At 37.2% G+C, this 23,079-nt stretch overlaps 1 protein-coding gene across 6 annotated transcripts in view; it reads right to left on the reverse strand.

The window, feature by feature from the left end:
* TFDP1 (transcription factor Dp-1) overlaps nucleotides 1-23,079 on the reverse strand; it is a 46,247-nt gene that overhangs the window by 11,209 nt on the left and 11,959 nt on the right. For 4 of the 6 annotated variants that reach the window (XM_082493327.1, XM_082493325.1, XM_082493323.1 and 1 more), the window contains exons 3-7: nucleotides 21,237-21,303; nucleotides 7,283-7,389; nucleotides 2,885-3,006; nucleotides 1,396-1,561; nucleotides 1,055-1,201 (exon numbers count right to left, since the gene is read on the reverse strand). In XM_082493327.1, the coding sequence (XP_082349453.1) occupies nucleotides 1,055-1,201; nucleotides 1,396-1,561; nucleotides 2,885-3,006; nucleotides 7,283-7,389; nucleotides 21,237-21,303 (609 nt within the window). The remainder of the gene's footprint in view (nucleotides 1-1,054; nucleotides 1,202-1,395; nucleotides 1,562-2,884; nucleotides 3,007-7,282; nucleotides 7,390-21,236; nucleotides 21,304-23,079) is intronic. The other 2 variants (XM_082493328.1, XM_082493326.1) reach the window with 1 other exon arrangement.

The following is a 23,079-nucleotide window of genomic DNA, read 5'->3' on the forward strand; positions in this document are numbered from 1 at the left end:
TTGCTTTTTTTATTTCAGTACCAGTATTATCCTACACTTCTTTGGGACATTATCAATCATGAAATCAAACCCAGCTAAATGAGCCACACTTCTTTTTCTTTTGCTCCAACATTACTGTCAATGCCATACTTTGTGAGACAGGTCCAAAGAGATCTACTTTTAAAATCCCTCCACCTAGCCAGTTCCCTATTCAGCACACAACACCATCATCTTCAAACCACTTCACCTTGCATACTCAACCTACTATTTCTGCTTCAATTATCACTCTCTTACCTTAACTAATCATTTTCACTTGAGATTATAAATATTTAAACAAAATCTCCATAGAATTAGCCCCTTGTAGATAGATTCCAAAACATGTTTTTTCAATTTTTCAGCTTCTACACTGATTTTTCAGTCCTACTGAAGGGAATGTAGACTTATTTAGAATGAGACTTTGTGATGATAAAGTGAATTGACTTCAGTAAACCTCGGTAACTTATTATACTGCAAATCTCAGGATACTAAAAAAAAAAAATCCTGCCAGAACTTACAAATGCTTCAGTATAAAACATTTTACTTCTTACCCAAGAAATGCAGTAAAAACATCTGACATGTTCATGTAAGACAAATGTCAAAAATACGTAAGACTTGCAGCAACAAAGAAGGAGCAATGCATACATATACTGATCTACATGCAACATCTGCCATCACAGGTGTATTATTTGTCTGGCATCTGGAGAAAACAATCTTCCTGACTCTTGAGCACCACTATTACAACGTTGGAAATACACATGAATCTTTCAGTTTGATTAACTTCTACTCAGAACCATTTCACATATACTGGAAAAGCTGTGACAGAGCTGTATTTTTGACACAGAAGAATTAAAAAATATGTATTTAAGCAATCTGGAAGTTTACACACGTGTTCTGAGAATACAAATAAAATAAGAAGAGTCAAAAGGGACCACGCTATTCTACTTTGCTACCTCAGAAGATCACATGCACATGTTATATCAGAACATATTAAAGCTGTAAACATTTACTCAAACACAAAGCTTCCTAATACATATACCTCTAAATTCTGACATTCCTGAGCCGAGTTAGTAGGTAGACCAATCCATTTAATTTCCTTCTTCTCCTTAGAGATAATGTTCATGGCCATAAGGACATTTAAGGCATCATAGACACGTCGTCTAATATTCTTCTGGTCATAAGCCTGCTGTAGACATAGTGCATTAATCAAAAACATACCTGTGACAAAATATTTGAAAATAAATCTATTACAGTAAACGGGTAAACTCAGGTAATGTCTGAACTGTTTCATTTAGCAGTAGGAAAAGAAATACAAAAGTCTCAAAAGAAATTTCTCTTCCCCCATTCAGTTCACATGTAATTGACCTCCCATATACTTACTGATTCATTTGGTGAAATGTGATTATCAGTGGTACTGAATTCTGCAACCAACTCGTCTGCCACCTCATTGTATGAGGTGGTTCCTTTTCTTTGTACCTTCTCACAAACCTTCATAGAGAAATGACGTAAACCCTTGCCATTCTTCTCTCCTTTTTTGTTCCGCTTCCTAAATATACGTATAATATATATTTTAAGAAGATTTGAACTTTGGAATATTTAATGTCTCTTTTTCAAATACAGGCACATTGCTGTAAAAAGAAAAAAAAAAAGCCTTCCCTTTTCTTCTGTTTCTCACCCCTTCCCAACATTTTTTCCTGTATTTTTTTTCCCCTACAATTTACAATAATTAACAATTTTAATATCTTGATGCTGAAACACAGTACAAATTCATTCTTTTGGCAACTGCTAGCTCCAGTAGCAGGTAAGTTAACAATAGGGATATTTCTTGAAGAAGTCAATAAAGAAAACCTTCACATCTTCAAGACAAGAAGGGATAAGGAAATAAATGCAAAAATACGAAAAGTGAACTACAGAAGGTAACTTTTTTGTCTTTTTTTTTAATGCAAATAGTCCATCTAGTTTGGCCACAAAAAAATTAGACTGATTGAGCATTTTTCTATTCAAGTCCAATACTGACTGATCAGACGAAGTCTGATATTGGTTGAACTCACTAAACATTACACTATTACTAAAACACATATTTGAAGTTATACAGTATATGAAGTTGCTATGAAAACTTCAAAGTTACAAGACAGAAGTATAACAAAGTTTTTTACATATGTTTTAAATAAAAAGTTCCTTCTAACTTGAGGAAAAATATAAGTATCAACAAAATTAGTATCAGCAATGGAAACTCTCAGTTCTCTACATCTCATTTTACTGTATAATTCCAAAGTAGAAATCTATTGATGTGTAACAAGACACTGACGATAATAATAGTCTTAATTCAACTACATTTAACAAGAGGCTCTTAAAAACAAGCTTGAATGAGAAAAAGAAACCAAAAGCAAGCATTCATTGTATCTAATACTTTTTCTCAATAAGGACTATGTTCTTATTTCAAATGATAATTCCGGATACACTTGCTCAATCTGAAATGTACTGTATTTTTTTTGGAAATACACCAGCAAAACAGTAATGTCAAATTAAAAACTGAATCAGGTCAGATGAATTCCTGTGTCCTTTCAGGAGCTAAATTTTCTAAATGCAAGTAATGTGAGAATACCTGTCAAGAGTTTACAGAAAATATTCTAGAGTTTACAGAAAATATTCTAGTTTCTTTTACAATAAATAAGGGGGTATTCATTCTTGTGTGACTACTCCCAATTTTAATACAATATACTTTAATGTTGAAGCACTCTTGATGGAAAGGTAAACAGACTGCCTCTCCACACTGCTAACCTGAAGAGTATGCACACTATCACAGTGAACATTTAGAGCAAAAGTTTCAAACAATTAATTAATCCTTTTTAACTTTTATTTTGCTCACCCAGCAGACCATGGCGAAGAATCTGCAGTCTGGTTCTGTGATAGAAAATGTGTGTTAGGTGTATGTGGACTTCCTACCAGGATAGTATTTGGTGCTGAAGGTCTCTGAGGTGTACCAATAACCTACAGTAAAGATAAAATAATTTGGAAAATTATCATAAGTATTCCAAGATATTTCCATGTTACACGATTCAAACGATGCATTATCTAAACAACACATACTTTTTTTTCTCTATATTTCTATTAGATGCATTGAATTCATACCCACTAGCACAAAAACCTTCAAACTACAGATTATACAGTTAGAGAACTGCATAGGTAACAGGCATTTATGTTTTATCCTTCTTAAATGAGCTTTTTATGCTTGCTGGATTTCTTAACGCTGTTCAACACTAACTTAGACAAAGCACACCCACCCTCTCCCCCACAAAACAAAAAGAGAAAAAAGGAGGAATCCCCCCCGTGAGACAACGTATAAAAAAAGTGCAGTAAATTACAGTTAAAATATGAACATATGAAACAAGAGGATCTGACAATCAGTAAAAGCAGAGAGAAAATGAAGAGCTGTTGGAAGAAACGCCAAATTCTCTCCTGCAGTCAGTCTTTATCACTAGAGTCAAAACCAAAATACAAGTCTGTTAGAGGTGAGGAAGAATAAGGGCTGACTTTCTTTATTACTGCAGTGAGTGAGACCAATTTAGACAAAACCATTCCATTCTGAACATGTTAAGAGCACATACTCAGCTGATCACAAGTCTTCCAGATTACAGGTAGGCAGTCCTGAAGATGTGCTAATTTGTTCATGAGTAATACATACATTCGCACACAGAGCCATGTTCTTCTTATCTGTGAAACTAGCTGAAGCAGAACTCCGACTTTTGCAGATGATGTTTTTTATCTCTGAAACGTTATAAATGTAACATTCTAGAGAATACTTACTTAGGAAAACAAAATGATACTGTACAGATTTCTATTTTGTAGGAAGATATACCTACTTTTCGGGGGTACATTTACATCCCAGTGGAAACATTAGGTTACATCCCTGACATCAGGTAAGTGAAACAAACATCAAATGAACCTAAAATCACCACCCACAAACTTGCTGTATTTTCCTGTACCCACATTCTGCCCCACCAACAAAATGTTAAGTTTCTTCCTCAGGCTATGTTCAATAATTTAGCCTCAATAAGAGTAAAACAGAAGAGCTGAAAACCCAAAATGAAACATTGTATGCATGAAAGTTAAAATGAACCAAGATTTGAATAACTTTTAAACGTAGAAAGGTAGTCTAGTGACTATTAGATGTTCATGATTTCAGCTGCCTGGAAGGACAAACAGCTGTGTTTTTTCCCAAATACTGCCTCTTTATATTATGCCACCTCTCTGAGTAGTTAACATACAAGTTTGTTTACATTCACTTCTGACAGATGGAAAATCTTAGGTCCTTCCCCCCTTTCCAGTAGCTTTGTTTCATACTTAAAATGTTCCTAATTGTAATGGAAAGTCAACTAATCTTCTCTACTACTTTTCATAACTGAAACTTCTGATTGTGGGAAACAGAATGAGGGTGGGGGATGCTGAACAGGCACAGGACACCTGAGCCAGCTCACTTTCTCACCATGAAAAAAATACTACCAGTTCTGCTACTGACTGGTCTGGTTCACCAAATGTCTGAAAAGACTGCAAAAACCACCCGGGTGTATGCTATTCAAGTAATGTAGACAATACAGAGAACAGCGGAAAGCTGTTAGCCAGTTTTTTTTCCCTAGGATGCAGTTACAGAGGACTGCAAAAGATGATTCGACATCTTGTTCGCAGAGTCTAAAATTAGGGAGTCCCACTCTATTCCCTAACTTCCTAATTCCACAAGCAGCCTCACCATCACTCTGGTGCCACATCTAGAATTTGTACAACTGTGCAGCAAGATGAGAGCCAAGCTAGTACAGGGGAGAGGGTGCAGTTATGGCTGGGAGAAAAACAAACCATTTTGTCAGCAGCAAACCCTGGCCATCTACTGTGCTCAGCAGTGTCTTGGAATACTCAACAGTACAAAGGAATAAATGGAAGTATGTACAAGTTCACAGGCTTGTTTCTAGAGTGGGAAAGTGAAGTCTGTTTAATACATTCAAAACCCATTCATTCCCATTCTAACTCAAAAAAGTCTGTCAACTAGACAGAATTATGGGCTTTAATGTATCACTATTAAGGAAGACCCTACACTCTAGAGCTTCAGAATCTTCTACAGAATTACTTAGTATTATTGGCTCCTTAATAGAAATATTAATGCCCCTAACTTTTACCCACAAGTTCATAAACAGCCATTATTTTGAATGAAAAGAGCATGAATGAAGAGTTAAGCAGGATCAAGTCACTGAGAACATCCTAAAATGAAAGCTTACAGATAGAATAAGAAAGGATGGTTTTAGAGAAAACAGAGGGACTGGGGAGAGAAGCAAAAGAAGAAAAAGAAGTGCCTGCTGTTTTTCTTACATTTCCTGATTTCTTAAGAGAACAAGACTTAGCTCCTTGATAATGAACAAGATCAGGAAATGGGAAACAGCAGGCAGCCCACATACTTCACTTCACTGTACTCAACAGAAAAACTTATTTGGGCACACTATTAAGAAAAAGAAATCAGCCTACCATAACAAAGAACACAAGCTCAGAAAATTAAAGTACTTAAGTAATAAAAATCTAGTTTTACCAGTAAAAGGTTAGAAAGTTGAGCAGGGTCACAAGCCAACTCCTCAACTCTGCTTCCCAAAAACATTTTGCACGTTGACAGAAAATTTATCTCCTCTTAATTTTCAGGGTTTTAGAGATAATTTCTTTTATAGTTCTTGGTACCCCCTTCAGAATTGTAAAGTCAACATAAATTTACCCCAAATTTCTCTCTATATTTACACAAACCAAACTCTCCATCTCTTCTTTAATGACATACAACTAAGCATCTAATTTTGTTCTGATAACAGGCAATACAAATATGCTGATATGGGCCCCTTCTTTCACAAAAAATTAATGCTAATATATTCAGAGTAAGACAAAGTGCTGAGAAAATTATGATTGCAAATGTAAATTTCCCACAGCAAACATACTAACAAAATCACCACTAAGAGTAGTTAATTATTGCAGAATAATTTTTTTAAATGTTAACATATAAAATTAGTTATAGATAATATAGATGAGGATTGTCAATTTAAACTTATGATGGAAGACAAGAATTTATTGTATATGTGTATAAACATCGCTGTAAACATTAATTTACTTATTGTTGAAAGTGTAAACAAAAGTATCGGATGATTTGCAATTTCATTATCATCCCCTGGTTTTGGTCCTTTAAGAAAAGATTTTGTAAGGTATCTGAAAGAACATTTCATTTTCAAGATTAAATTCAAGTATGTACACAGTCTCATAACAATGCACGGAAGGGATCCCCTCTGTGCCATTATGGCTTACGATCTATAGTTAAAACATTCTCCTCCTACCGCTGGCTACTGATTTTAAATTAAAAGAATGCCTAACTACTTTGAATTTCCTTGTTTGGAAATTTATTGATAAAACACCTCCTACTGAAGGAGCAATTTCACTCTGTTAAACTAATTTCTCTACACTCTTAACTTCCAAGTGGCTGCTGGAACTAGTTAATTCACTACCACTGCTAGAAATACAGCACAGTGAATGATCTGCCCTACATCTGTACAGTTGAAGCAGTACAGTTTATACATTCAGGCAGTCTCAATTATAAAACACTCCTTAAGAGCTTAGAGCTGGGGAAAGGCAGATGGGAAACTGCTTTCCTATCAACAAGAAACCCAAATACAAGACATTCCATTACAGATGTTCACACGTTACAGTTGTTTTCCAGAAGATTAATTGAGACCATCGCTTTTCAGATCACCAAATTTTAATTTTGATCACTATAAAAGTGACCTATGTATTATCTGTTGCATTAGATTATTTGAAACCTCTAATTTCATGTACCTCGCACAAAGCTCACACTAAGCATTTAAGCAAAATGATACCTAAATTAAGCACTAAGAAATGTAGCTGTTTTCAATTTTGTTCCACTTAATTACAACCTCAACAAAAATGTGCTGATGGACTTCATTTACATTTACCTATGCCAAAGTTAAAAGCAGAACCTGAAAGAGCCACTTATTTTAAGTGGCTATATTTAAGACTAGCAAAAGATAAAGCAACCTGAATATTCAGGTATCTGCATGTCAATTTGAGAGTCATCTTTGCACTTCCCTTATGCAAAAGAACATTTGTTTTAACATAAAATTAGAAACACTATCTGCCCATGACAAGTGATACCGACTATCATGCTACAAGTCAGATTTACAGTATGTGTAAGCAATAGTACAAGCAATAAAAAAAAGCCACAAAGTCTCCTTACCACTTGTTGTGCAATGTTGACATTAGACTGTCCGAATGTTTTTGGCAGGAGCTGTTTTCCAAGCGTATTTACTGTAGAAGGATGAACAGCCAATAGAGAAACAACCCCTAAAACAAATACAAGCAAATAGCTTCAGGTCAGCCACACTGTATTATTTTATTTTACCAATTCCAGTTTCATCTATACTACCACTGCTTATTAATAGAAACTAGCTCTGAACTGCATTGAGTATCAATATAAACATAGCATTTACATATTTGAAGTAAAAAATAAATCAAGATTCATTATATGTTCTCTCAAACTTTCTCCTATGTAACCTTACACATCAGCGATCTAGTATGAACATGTTTTAATTCCTTATATTCCAATTTTTCTCTCAAAGCACGGTAATCTGACAGAAAGCATAATCCCCTTCTTTTCTACCCCCATCCTTTGTGGCTGTTGAAATCTTTTCCAGCACCACCTGAAAAACATGCCCAATGCCCCAGCATATGAAATACCCTTCTGAGGCACGCTGGTCTACAGGAGATAAAATTTGGCTAGCACAGGCCCTCACAGCTTTCCTCTAAGTCCCCCAGTTGAAGGCGGGGAATTAAAGAACAAAAGTCTTCAAGAATCCATTATTTAATCAAAATACATGCAACACAGTAGACCAACCCTACAGGGAAAGCTGCTGTCTTGCTGTTCATAAGCCATCCACAATCAGCATTGATATGTAGGCAAGTCTTAAGCTATGTAAAACAAAAATTCAACTACAAAAATACCAAGGCAGGTATCCTCTAGCAATTTAATGCTCCATGTCATAGATTTAAAACAAACAACCAAACCAAACAAAAAAGAAATAAAGAGTGACTACAGAAAAAGAATAATGGGACAAAAATTCTTAAAATACTGGAGACATTTATTTTGCTGAAACACCTGACATTTGGTTGTCAGGTAAGTGGTTTAGCAGTTCTTTCCCTCACATCGCTTTTAAAGGGGCCAATGGGGCCAGAAGGACTTGGCACAACTCCCATTCCTCTTCCTTTTTCCCATTATCCAATACAGAAGCAGTAAGTAAGCACCTTTACAACAGTTCTATCAGGAAGGGCTGTAATGAGTCCTTGATGCCTACCATCCCTCTTACACATTCAGGCAGTCTACAGAAAGTTGAGGACAACTCAAATCTTGTTTAAGCCCTTGCCTTCCAAAAGGCTTGTATTTCCTAGCTGCTATTACTACACTATGTGAAACTGATAGCTTCATGCAGGAACCTATTCTCAGTCTCCCAAATTTGAACAGGATGCAGCAGCCTGTCACTATTGCATTAATAACCACCTTTCTAGTGCTCTTTCAGAAAGTCAATTACGCCCATCACTATCATGGGCTATTTTGTGCACGTTCTTCCTCTCTGCAGAATGCAGTAAAGCCATATAAACTACTCTGGCTATTAGTGCTTGTGCATCTTCTTTGCAGCTTCCTGGAGGTCAACATGCCTTTTTTTAACCTCCTCCTCATTGCTTTAAAAACAACAAAGCAATCTAGAGATTACATTTCCAGTATAGAATAAGAGTTGTAACTGCTTTCCAAAGTTAAGATGCCTCATCTATTTGATCACCTTTCCTTACTTTTGACAGTTCTTTTTGCCCATACACTTTCTAGTCTTCCTATCCTTTACATTTGCAGGGGACAGGGATGGACACATTATTCATAACAAAGGAATGCCATATGTTATTGTCTAACTCCGTAGCACATTTTCTATTTTATTCCCTGTTCCTTTCCAAATAATTATAAAAATTCAATTTGCTTGTTCCCCACCAAACCCCAATACCACATTTTCATAATATAACCTACTATGACTTCAAGTTCTTTTCTTGAGTGCTAATAGCTCACTTGGGGTCCTTAGTGTACCTAGTTTGGTTTTCATGAATTATTAACCCATGGAAGGACCGTCCCATGCTGTGACACCTTCGTTTCTTTAACAGGCTGATTATGGACCTTGATAATCAAAGGGTTTTTTATTGTTATTTTTAAGAAATCCAAGGACATAGCACTGATTAGATAACCCTTATCCACACGGTTGTTGACTCTTTCAAAGCATGACTTTGAAAAGATGTAACTTCCTAACTTCCCTTTTCCCCTCCCTGTAGAAAAGTGCTGTCAACTCCTGCCCAATATTGCATTTATCTATATGTCTACTACTTCTTTGTTACACACTCAACTGATTTGCCTAACAGAAGCCTGACTTACTCATCTGCAGTTATCTGTGCCCTTCAAAAATCGGTGCTTTCAAAAATATCGCTTTCTATCCTTCCAGTACTATATGAATTAATACATACACTGAGTTAGCAGGACAGAAGTACCACTGCTAGGTCCTTTGAGAATTCACAGGTAGGTAATTCTCTGGCCACGATGATGTCTAACCAATCATGTTATCAATTTTAACAACAACTTCTAGCAATACTTCAGGAGGACACCTTCATGAAGAACAGTATTGCTATGAGACTCTCCCTAATCACCTTGATCATCTACCTACTCTTCAGATGCACTCAGTGACTTCATTCTTCTGGTATGTTTAGAAGAGAAGGTAATTCGTAATTCTTCATAGTACCATGTTGTTTCTTAAAAACTTTTATGTAGTCAACGAAGACAAATGCAAAAATCTTGCACTTGTGATAGCGTAACTCCACACAACAGCAGAGGTCAGGGGTTAAGTGGTTAGGAAGCAGTTGTGCAGAAAAGGACCGGGGGATCCAGGTAGACAACAAGCTGAACATGACCCAGAAGTACACCCCTATGCTAATTAAGACTTAACTGCATCCTGGGCTGCATTCGGAATAGTACAGCAGTAACTGATTATTCCCTTTTACTCCAACACTCTTTAAGCTATACCTGGATTACTCTGTTCAGTTTTGGGACCAACAGTGCAAGAGAGGCATTAACAAACAGGAGAGGCATTAACAGAAGAGAGTCCAGCAGAAAGACACTAGTATGGTTAGGATACTGCAGCATATGACGTACAAGGAGAAGCTGGTGCATGCAGCCTGTCAAAGAAAAGATTAAGGTGGAACGAGGGGTGTTATTTGTGGGAATCTAATCACTGCCTTCAACTATCAAATGGAGAGTTACAGAGATGACAGAGGACACAACAAAAGAAAAAGAGGCAACAGTCACAAGTTGCTGCACAGCAAATTCCAGCCAGACATGGGAAAAAAATTCACAATTTTTTTTTGTGAAAGGTAAAGGACAGCAACGGGTTGTCTAGGAGGTTCCCTGGAGATACACAGAAAAATTCAACTACTGAAGGCTCTGTGCTTTGAAGCTGGCCCTGGTTTGATTGTAAGGTTAGATTAGATGGACTTCAGCATCCTTATATTATTCACTTAATCCTATGAACACAAATAGCTATCTTGCAACTAAAATATCCACGTGAAGGGAAGAGTACATACTATGCTTCTTTCAAGTTTTAAATTACATTAACATTTCCTGTGGTGCTGTGCCAGAGTGAATTTATGCAACTGAACTAACATGGCTCTATACAGAAACTGGTACAAAGTACATCTGTCTCTATGGAACAAACTGATCGGCAAGGAAATGCAAATGTAACTGGAAGACCAGTAACAACCACTTCACAGTTCAAAGCCAAGCCAAAGCCAACCTATAAAATATATCATACTAAATAGAAAAGAGCATAACTAGGAGAAAAAAAGAAAAAATGGGAGTTGTGGGTTTTTTTTTTAAAGGGTATTTTTCATGTGTCTGTCCAAGTGCATCGTACTATTTTCTCATTTACCTGTTATTCAAATTATTTTCTCATATCCATCCGCGTTTTCATCAAAGGTTCATAATGCTCTGGTTTCACAGTGGTTCTGTATGTGGGGATTTTTTGTTTGTTTGTTTGTTAATAAAATTATTTCTGCTCACATACTTATCTTTGCAAGTGACTGACAGCTCAGTTTCTCAAAGGAATTTTTGCCAATCATTTGTTAATTACTGTTACTCTTACAGCAATCACTACAATCCAAATAATCCCATTCTTTGTGGCCAATATACAGTGTGCATACCAGCATGTAAAAATAAAATCACAAGTTTGCAAACAGTTTCCCTGGCACCAACTATTTCTTCCTTTTCAAAACAAACACATTATTAATACTGCTAGTTCCTGACACTTCTTTTTTCTTTTTCTTCTTCTAAAGACTTCAAAAAACATGGAAAAAGGCCATGTAAAGCAGAAAAAAAAATACACAGGAGGACATAACTTCTACTTAAATTCTCAGTCTCCCAAACATCGCTAGTTTGGAAGATTACTCTTAGTAACTTATAAGCAATCATTAGACCTAAAGGGAAGTAGAACTTCATCAGTATGAAGTTCCAGAATGCCTCCAAACAGAAGATAATGATACAGATGGGATAAAGGAGTAATGCTGTATAAAACTTGCACAGCAAAAGCAGCAGCACCCTTTAACAAAACCTGTTATTTATCTGTCTACAAACCGTTCCAGTTAAGTGCTCTCTTCATACAGAGTATGCGGTAAACAGCCTTCTTTGGTTACTGATTGCATTTAGGGGAGAACTCTTGCGCCGCATCTTTGCTTGAATATGAAAACAAACTCAAGAATTTACCAAAAATTCTTGCAGAATTTTAGCAGTAAGACAGACTGGTAATACTTCCAACTATGAACATTTTAAATAACTTGAGATGCCACAGAAAAAAGACACAGTACATCTAAAATTAGAGAAAGGAGTGCCCTCTGCAGACAAAGCAGTAGATCTTTCCAAAAGCTGACTGCTCCAGTTCATGAAACACTAGTGACTTTGAATTTGGTGTTTCAGATCAAAGAGGTTGGGCTGAGGTACTCCTTGCCTCAGGAGCAGAAATCCCATTCCTTCTAGGTGCTGTACCATTTTCTGATGCAATCTGTCTTTATCTTTTCTTTACTTGTGAGAGAGCAACAGGAGTGACACATCAACAGAATTCTACCAAAACCAAGGCAGTTTCTTGATAACACAGTTTCTAGCAAAGTCTTGTCAATCTGTCTTCTAGTATAGAAGCAATGTTGTATATGGTGGAACTGGATTTGATAAGAAGGTAATTTTGCAAGCACTTGCTGCATTCTTACAACCCAAAAAAAGAATGTACAGAACACAAAGTAATTCCTACCATCTCCCGCAAGTCTCAACCAAACTCTGTCCAGCAAACCAATTTGTAAGTAAATACTCCATGTGATCAAAGGTTAGGAACTAAGCAAAGGGTTATTTTAAGAAAAGCCTGAAGCAAATTAACCTTGCAGATGACATTTTGCAGTATAACTGCTTATAACCACTCATGAACTCTACAAACTTTCGTCTTAATTACATAATGAGCTTTGAAATTGATGGTTTTAATAGAGCAGTTGGAATCAAGCTTAACGACAGCTCCACAACTCAAAGCAGCAATATTAAGCCAGTCTCAATACAGTCAAATATGACTTACACTCTCAAAATGATAACATTACTATCAATAACCCAATAAAATCATAACTAAGAGAACATCAGTTGAAGAGCTCAACAGTCTATTTTGGAAGACCAAAAAAGATCAGTGAGACTTTCTATGAACAAGAAGATTTAAGGAAGTGACACAGACACTAGATTCCATTGCAGTTGTCCCTTCTAAGAAGGCCAAGTGCCACCTGGAACACTACATCCTGACTTGGGGAATTTTAATAAAAGTTAATAGGAAGAATCACTAGAAGGCTCCAAATCTTCACACAGTTGAAACACAGGCAGACACTCTGAAGCTGAAACAGAGATGAATCCTGTTTTGGACAGAAGTGAAGCGGAGCTCAAAATGTCATCTACAGTCAAGATGGGAAATAATGCACAGAAAGGGAGAATTTCAGAGCTACAGAAAGCTGGTATGCCAGTCAGGACACAACCAAGTAAGCTGAGAGAAGTCCTCAACTTATCTACACAACTATCACCAAACAAGAGGTAACAAAAGAAATGTCTAAAAGAAACATCCTGGAACAACAAGGTATCATATCAACATAACAAGAAAAGTTTTCTGTATGAATCAACGGGGCAGGCTTCCACCTCTTTCTCTACCTCAAAGGGTCATGACAGCAGGAAATAGTGTACTGAAGTCTCTAAACCATTAATTTGTTTCAGTACAGTGACCAAGGTAATGCTTGACAACAATCTCATTCAACCCCAATACTAGATACAGATGAAATGGAAAGCAAATGGCAAGCAGTTCCCTCAAGGACTGTTTACAGTATCTTCTATGGATTTTGCTTTACAAAAACTACCCTAAATCACTGAGCCTGAACTGATGCTTTCTTCCAAGTGCAAGAGGAGGCACAGCTAGGATAAAAACATTAGTTTAAAGATGCCATTTAAAGTGCCTTTTATCCAGTCCACGTCACCTTCAAAGAAAATAATTCCGTACTGCAAAAGCAACAACTTGACCAGTTTTAGATTATTAGATTACATACATACACAGAATATGTATAAAGGGTGTACTTAGAAGATCGGGGAAAGAAGACAGAGGTGCCAATTGTTATCCTAGGAGCTGATTTCTCAGATGTCACTCCTGTTAAGTTGCAGCTTTAAAGGTGTATCTCACAAACACCATAGATATTTCATGATTAGTTATTTATATGCTGATTTTCAGAAAATCATTGAACTCTTTTTGAGGTTATCAACCTACCACAACCTTTACAACACACGGATGATTGTCTCTAATTGTGTGCCAAGTCAAGCAAAAATACCTCTGCTTATTGAACAAGTCACACCATCCTGTTAAGACAACAAACATGCTTATACAGCAATTCTGAGCATGCTTACAAAGACATCAATCTTCTTGTCATATGAATAAAAAGAACAAGACAATCTTACAGTTAGGCAATGTTGAAATGTAAGAGTCTAAATACATCTTAAAAATTTGCGTATTTCACTTCAACTTTTTCCAATTACCAAATCTGAAATGAAAATAAAACTAAAGTTCTTCACACCCATAAAACATGAAACCTTATTTTTTGAAGTGTAAGAGGTAAAAGGAGCTAAAGACACCTTTTACAAGTATTTTCTGGTTACATACCAATAATGCCACCTACTGGCATGACGGAAGATCCAAATTTTCTTTCCGAGTAATTTTAAAATTAATTTAAGAGCTTTAATTTCAATACAACATTAAACACCATTGGTTATCTTTTCCCTTGCACTCATCTGAAGCAAATAATTTCTTTCACCCAAATTTTTTCACAAGCAAGGGACAGGATTAGAATTGAACAGTGTTCTATTTAATACTTAAATATCAACACTAATCTGAACACAGCAAAGACCAGAGTGTAGGGGATTTCTTCAAAATGCAGCCTCCCAGAACAACAAAATTTCTATGTCTCTCAAACTCATCGGGAAATAACTTTTAGAAGACACAAACTTGTGAGGAAGTTTTACTGGTTCAGCACCTATTAAAAATTCTTTCCATGCTTCCAGCCCATTTGTATTTTCTAACCCTCTAAAATGAATCCTGTTGTAATTATCACTCAAAGTCCATGTACCGGGTGAATTTTGGCAATTTCAGGTTTAAGCAATAAGCCAGGTGGATACCCAAAACAAACCCAGGAATTAACAACAATTAATTTTTTTTTTAAATCCCAGAACGGAAATGAACTAAAATAACAAAATATCCAAATGAGATTATCCTTGCCTTGTAACTAGGTTATGCAAGAAGTAAACAATTACAATCAAGTCACATTGGAATTTTACTCCACAAATAAACCACTCTCTTATTCTGTCTTGGATAAATCAATATAGAATAGAATATTTTCAGTCAGAAGGGACTTACAGCGATCATCCAGTCCAGCTGCCTGACCATTTCAGGGCTGACTATAAGTTAAAGCATGGTATTAAGGGCATTGCCCCAGTGTCTCAAACACTGACAGGCTTGGGGCATCGACTGCCTCTCCAGGAAGCCCGTTCCTGTGTTCGACTACCCTCTTGGTAAAGAAATGCTTCCTAATGTCCAGTCTAAACCTCCCCTGGCACACCTTTGAGCCATTCCCACATGTCCTATCACTGGGTACCAGGGAGAAGAGCTCAGCACCTGCCTCTCTACTTCCCCTTGTCAGGAAGCTGCAAAGAGCCATGAGGTCACTCCTCAGCCTACTCTCCTCCAAATTAGACAAATCCGAAGTCCTTAGCCACTCTCTTCACAGGACACGCCTTCCAGCTCTTCCACCAGCTTTGCTGCCCTCCTCTGGAGGCATTGAGAACCTTTACATCCTTCTTACACTGTGGGGCCCAGAACTGCACACAGTACTCAAGGTGAGGCCACACCAACACAATACAGTGGGATAATCACCTTTTTTGACCGGCTGCTTATACTGTGTTTGAAGCACTCCAGGATACAGTTTGCCCTCCTGGCTGCCAGGGCACACTGATGACTCATATTGTGCCTGCTGTCGACCAGCACTCCCAGAGCCCTTTAGAATCATAGAATTGCTGATGTTAGAAGAGACCTTTAAGATCATCAAGTCCAACCATTAACCTACCCTGACAAAACCACTTTTAAACCATGTCCTCAAGTACCACATTTACCCTTTTTCTAAACACCTCCAGGGATGGTGAATCCACCACCTCCCTGGGCAGCCTATTCCAATGTTTAATAACCCTTTCAGTGAAAAAATGTTTCCTACTATCCAATCTAAACCTCATCTGACATTAACTCGAACTCTTTATGTTATTGCTAGAAAAGAGAAGGAGCTATAAATCACAATTTGGGTGTCCTTACAGCTTTTCCTCACTTGACCTTTGAAATGTCTATAAACATTGCTTCTGACTATAATTTGAGGGTTTACTGGGATTAATTTAGACACAATTTCCACAAAACCCATTCCTGAATATAGGGTAACAAGCAAAGGAAAGGGCCCTGTGTAATGATGTTCTCAGCAATTGAGGCTTTAGGGAAAAAAATGCAATTGGGTATTTTGGAATGAGCCAAGGAAACATGCAACTGCTTCCAATGGGTTTAGCATTCCTCTACAATGTCACAATTGAAGCTGGTAGTAAATAAAACAGCACAGGACAAGCAGCAGATACAAAACCAAGTAGCTTTATGAGAGTTCACCAGTGAGAAGAGATTTGGATATACAGCTAGCTACCTTTTGCTGCACATGTTAACTCACTAGCAAAGCCACATTTTGAAAGCACCTGGCATTGCTCAGGATTTTCTGAAGCAAAAAACTCCCCTCTCAGACACACTCTTCATATTATATTACTGCTTCTCTCCTGAACAGGGTTATACCAGAAAACCATCTTCCTGGTAACCAAATACATCAAACCTTTCACAGTCATACTTCTACCAAACCAAACCACTCCACACCAAATGTGGGGATTTGCGCCATTTAAACCCTAGCAGACTATAAACTCAGAAGACCTTGCACTTAAACAGGAAAGCTGCACTAAGATGTAAATGTCATACCTCATCTCCTCCCAGGAGAAGTCAAGAGCTTTTCAACAGCACCAGCCTGGAGCCAAACATACTGAAAACCTGCATTCCCTAGGTCTCCTCATCCAAGGACTGGCAAATATTCAAATAGTAAACAAGTTTACATATGCATTTCCATCAAGAAGAAAAACTGATCAGATAGTACAATTTCTGAAATATTTGTAAGATCTGGGAATCAATATGGCCTTAGATCAAACAGGGGTTGATACAACTGGTGCATCCTTCCACTGATACTTTTCCAAGATTCAATTTTAAGAATTAGCCTTCTAAACTAAATTCTCAGTGGTGAAGTAACAGAAGTAGGCAGAGAGAAAAATCTTCCTCTGGTGAGCAAAGATAATCTTGTCATCTTCATACAGGGGAAAACTTGCACCTTGTCTGAGCAGCTCCATGGAATGCTGTTTTTTCAGGGCTAAATGGGGTGTTACACTCCAGTAATGGAAATACACAGAGGTATCAGAGAACACAGGTGAATTTACATCCAACCTCTTCTGGATGTTGCACAAGCACTGGAGGAAGCACAAGCTTCCAGCTCATTTCTACCACATATCAAGACTGATATCCTCTTATTCCACACTCAAGATGTTTTTGAAGAAAGACTTTTTTAGATTATTTTCTAGAACGGTATTTTATGTCCATGATCAGTTTACTCAAAATTACACGCATTACACGCATTAGAAACTAAACAGTTATTGGTTTTTTTTTCTATTTTCTCCTTTAAAACAAAGTCAGTCTCTGCTTTAAAAACAAAAATCCTAATCCGGAGTTCACAGTTGGGACCAGTCTCTCCAAAATGAATCAGACTAAAGCATGTCTCCACTAGTTGAAGTAAAAAGTCTGTCTAGGTTGGTAACCTGTTTCTGACAGTGGACATTAGTGGATAATCACGGAATTAATGTAAGGACAGGACTTGCATACAGAGATTATTCCCTAACACCTCTCTCCCAGATTCTACAGCTGTAGGACTTTTTGAGCAAGATGTTGTGCAACATAACTGGTCAGCATAGCAAGATGAGTGATATGCCCTTCTCATCATCTTCATCTAAGAAACAGCTACATACCCTAACAAAACTCAGCCTAAAAACAACCTGTTCGCAGTTCCCAGATTTCTGCCAGTGCAGATTAAAAATTTACAAAAGTCCATTCACAGGCTACTCTGTGCAGCAAAAGTTGTTCAGGCTGTAAGAACTGTTGCATGAGAACCTGTTTTGGCCAGAAAAGTCAACCTTTGCTTATCTTTCATAGTTGATTCATATACCAACCACTTAGTCCTGTATTCACCTTACGGACCTTTCATGAAGTGTTACAGAACCATTTCAAGAAAAATATTCTGCTCTCTTTCTCCCAAACAATGTTTGTGCAAGCATGTCCTCAGGAGCCAGCAGACAAGTAATTTTTGGTCCTCTGCCGCTCCCATAATGCCTTTATTTCTCTCACAGCTGAGCTCCTCCTCCTTTCACATCTAGCTGGCAGCCTGGAAACTGAAGCAAGTCATAAGTTTCTTGTTGAGGGTGCATTCTTAATTTGCCAAGTTTCTCAAAGTTGGACTTTTCCAAGAAGATGCTGGAATGCAGCATATTGCTAATCCAATGACCTTGAGTGCTGTGAGAGTATAAAGGGAATGAACTTCAAAAGTAGTCAGGCTCTTGCATCCTCTCTGAAGAGCCTGCCCTACTACTGTAGCTGGGGACAGAAGACTGGGCTAACAAACCACTCACCTGACACAGCAGGGAGATTTGATCCCATATCAATAATGCAATGTATTCTCATACTTTCCTTGTGATCGACTTGCAACTTCCAGAAAAGACTCCTTCCTTTTAAAAAATAGAAATTCAAAGGTGGAGGGAAAAAAAAAAAGAAAATACCCCCACTTTTATGATGACCACATGATTCTTTCCTGACTTCCTTCAATTCATGCTGAGAAGTACACCAGATACACTTTTGCTACCCTGTGGAAAGCTTACTCTGTTTTTTATCTATTGCTGTTGACTGAATCCTCTTCTTTGTGAAATTAAGAAAAATTCTGCACAAACTTAGCAAGACAGTGGAGGACTGGACCTTTTGATATAATGGTGTGTAATGTAGACAGCTACTTTTAGAAGGCACATTGTACTTTTGTGTATAGTAGTTGCATTTAAAATTCCAACATTTAAAGACCACACAGAAAATCTAAAATATATTAAAGAGTGGTAACAGAAAATTAGTACTTCAGTGAATAAATTCTGATACATATCTGAATATTTTAGTGACGAAATATTTGTTATTTTAAGCTCTGATTAAAACACAAACAAGTTAGAGGCAAGAAACATAAAACAATCAAGCCAAGAGAAACAGTTGTTTCTTCTCAATATTAAGAATTAGTTGCTGTCCATTAACTTTACAAACTCCCCCCAAACGCAGTGAGGGGCAAAAATTAACAGAGCATAACTTAGTTTACTTTTATTATTCATGGTGGTATGCACTGAAAACAGAGCTCCACTCCCAAACTGGAGGAGCTGCACACCTATAATAAACTATTTGATCACTTGAATTTATTTTAGAAATTACACAAGCAATGAAACGGCCTCTATTTTGCCCAGTTCTACTTTAAGAACTACGTAATAAAGGAAGATTCACATTTCCAGTTCTTGCTGTCTACACTGCACTGTCTGTTTTGACTAGCTCTCCAGTAACTGCAGCAAGATCTAGACACAGATGCCTACACCGGTGTAAAATGTCCTTGAATCGACAAAAACATCTGTTTTACTGCCCATAGTGGGTAGCAGAAAACGGTACAGCTGTTAAGGATCAGGTTATCTACCTACACTCTTTTTTTGTTCAGGAGTGCGTGACCATGTTTACAAATATACACGTGGGTCAGTTACTAAGTGTCAGTTAGTCAACCCTTAGTGCATTCCCCATCAAAAGTAGATCATGGCAGATTAGTAAAACAGCCCTCTTTTGTAAAGCAATGTGTATTTTAGAGAAGGGAATGTCAAAGAGAGAGCCTATTGAGATTCCAACAAAATACCTGATGTACCTAGAAAAACTGTTAGTTAAATTGGTGGTGACAGAAATCCTAAGTTCTGCAAGTTGTGAAAACAAATGCGTAAAGCGGTTTCCTGAAATGGTATATAAAAGACTAGAGCAATAATACTAATGGAGTTGACTTGAACTGGACTACAGGTTAATCTGAGAGTACTAGCATAATCCAACAATGTATAAAGTCAATAGATTTGTCAACAGTCAGGTTTATGAGAGCATCAGACAAGAAGTAGGTGACTCTGTCCTAATAAATTTCACCCTACTTAGTACAGCCTATCAAAGCACGTCATCTGTCAAACGCAAGAATAAAACAGACTATCATCATTTGGAAGCAACAAAGGAAAATGGCCATTTCATCAACAACTACTGTGAGATAGCTGTGAACCAAACGTGATGTTGCACAGAAAAATTACTGACACCTCCATACAAATATGACTGACAATTCACTTGGAGTCGTATATACTATTTTGGTCACTTGCATTCCAGAAAGCTGATGAAAGCAATCAAACAGACTCAAAGAATGACAAGGAAAATTAAGAGGACAAAGAGTTCATCTGATGAGGAATCTAGGAAGTGATGGCTAGTTAGCCAGTCAAACTAAAGACTGTTAAAGATATACAATTGTTATTTATAAATAGGTAAAAACACTGGAGAAAACTATTAAGCTGAAAAATAACACTGCCACCAGCAAAATGCATAAACTGGCAAGAATATACTTAACTGGAAGTCAGAGAACAGTTCTACAGTCTCACTATGGAAACAGCCCTCCCTTCAGAATACAGGGGACAAAAATCCAATTTTCACATATAGCATAACCAGTTTACAGAAGAGGTTATATGACATAGCTGTCCAGAACTGCAGACAACTGGAACTCAGTGGTGCTTCTGTTTTTTCCCCCAACTATGCTAATTGTGAAGTGCAGCACATAACTTCCCAAATGGTTAGATACTCACAGTTTTTAAGCTCACATATTGAATTCAAGTTTATAGTCTGTGTTTTATTAAATTGCTAGATTACACTATCATACATGCAAAACCGTTATCTGCAAGTCCAAAACAGTTCTGTTCAAAATATTATTTCAGATAGGCTCACACTAGTGTGGATGCACTATCGTAAAAACTGTCATAACCCATTTTAAATTGCTACACGCCTGCATTTTCCCCATTTACTAAAACATAGTGCCCCAAAAGATGTTTTAGACCATTCTGGCCGTTATACTTAAACACAAGCTACACTAACGAGAAGATCACATATGGAACGACAAATCACCACTGAACTTCACACGCAGTTTAAAGACAATTATAAACCACAGAAAATCTACAGTTTGCTTGCTGATTACGTAAGATACAACTTAAGAAAAACTTAAGAAAAACTATGCTAAGAAAGCTGTTTAAAACCAGTAACAAGCATAACAACTAAAAATCAAGAAATTGAGAGTCTTACTAAAAATTGTGTTCTTACCTTTTCCAGGACTTAGGTTTTGGTCTATAAACACCTTAAGCTCTCCATTGGCTTCAATTAGTCCAGCCTGATAAAGAAAGTAACTTGTATTAAATTCAAAAACACAAACAGCCTTTTATTGTTAAAGATGGAAGAAATCATATCAGAAGTCTCTGCTGCTACCGCTCGCATTTTCTCACAAATCTGCCACACCTTCAGCTTTTCAATTATTCTTTTAAAGCTCTTAAGTGTAAGAGCTATAAGATTATATACAAATTTATAAAGTAATCACCATCCTTTGACAAAGCTCACAGTAAAAGTTATTTTAAAAAAAATACTACTAATTTTTTGATAGAAAACACTCCATGCAGTAATTCTTTGGTGTCTCCAGTCAAAATAGTTCCAAAAAAAGTATGAACACAGGACACATAGACTGTTTCCATTTAGAAAGAACAGCAAGAAAGTCAACAGTTGTACTTAACCATAATTCAGCATGTGGTGTTACAGAGGCTGAAAAATCCCTAGCTGCATTTTGTGCATAGCTGGTATTTGCAGGCTACTGGTGACCTTCAACAGACAATTAAGTGGTTTGCTGCCAGTCAGCAGCAAAGCTTTTCCCTTTAAAGTCTACCTGAAGAGCCCTACTTAGGATTTGTCAGAAGTTCAGCAAACCAATCGAGCCACTAGAGGATGCTGTGGTGCTATTATTATTCAGGTGTATGACAGGAATTCTTGAGACAGGAAACTTTACAAAAAGGGAAAGTTTCTCTCCTCAGTGAAAGGGGGAGGGACAGAAGATGACCGAGCATTGGGGACAGGCTGGGAAGTGAGCAGAAGAGAAATTTTGTTAAGGGAAGCATAAAGAGCAACAGCCTGTAATGGCATGGTAGCAATTAGGGCCTGGTGGCACAAAGGAAAACAGAAGTGAGGAGACAGTGGAACTGATGGGTAGAATGAAAAGCCTGTAGCAGGTCTGCCCTTCTTTCATCTGATTGTCCCCCCCAATAAGTAATGAAATAGCATTGTTTTAAGGAGACTGCAACAACTTACCAGTATACAAACACTGCCTGTTCTCCATCTTGCCCGCAGTAGGGATTCAAAGTTCCACTTGAACAAATGGCAGTTCTACTGCCCTATTCCCAGGCAGAGCTTTACATAAGCCTAACTCCTCATCACACTTACTACGTAATTCAGAAGGCCAACAGACTGTATCAGACAAGGTATACTCATCATCGTGAAATCAGTATCACGTACAAAGATGTTCTTAGAGCTACAAAGACATTACCAGAACTACACTCTATGGCAATATGACATTGCAGAATACTGGAACCCAATGTGTTATATGAAGATGAATTTTTGGGTGTTACATTATACTCCCATTCTACCTCAATTTCACAAGTGTGTTGAACCACACAGGAAGTGCAGTCTCATTGTCACAATTTCTTTAAATGCAGTACTTCAGTTTCTACTCAACAGCGAGAAGGGAGGCTTGTACATAAGGATTCCTGCAAATTCTCTTTTCTGAGAGAATCAAAAAGACACCAATGAGACTGGAAAGACATTTAATACATTAAGTGTGTAATTAGTGGACCACCAAGAAAATGGCTGGTTTGATCTGTAATGCCTTTCATTTTAGGAGCCCATGAATTTAATAATTTTTAATTATTCAGTCCATTCATCAGTTTAATATGCAAAAGCAAACTTGCAGAGTTCACATGTCAGTTACAGTGAAAATCCAACCCCAAATATTTAAATTGTGATATTCAGTAAATTCAAGTATTAAATGCAAATCATTGCAATTCAATAATCAATTAATTATTAGTCTCTTCCTATTTTTAAACTAGAATGATCTCCAATATAACAT

The sequence above is a fragment of the Vanellus vanellus genome (genome assembly GCF_965231255.1).
Source record: "Vanellus vanellus genome assembly, chromosome: 1".
Classification (NCBI taxonomy): domain Eukaryota; kingdom Metazoa; phylum Chordata; class Aves; order Charadriiformes; family Charadriidae; genus Vanellus; species Vanellus vanellus.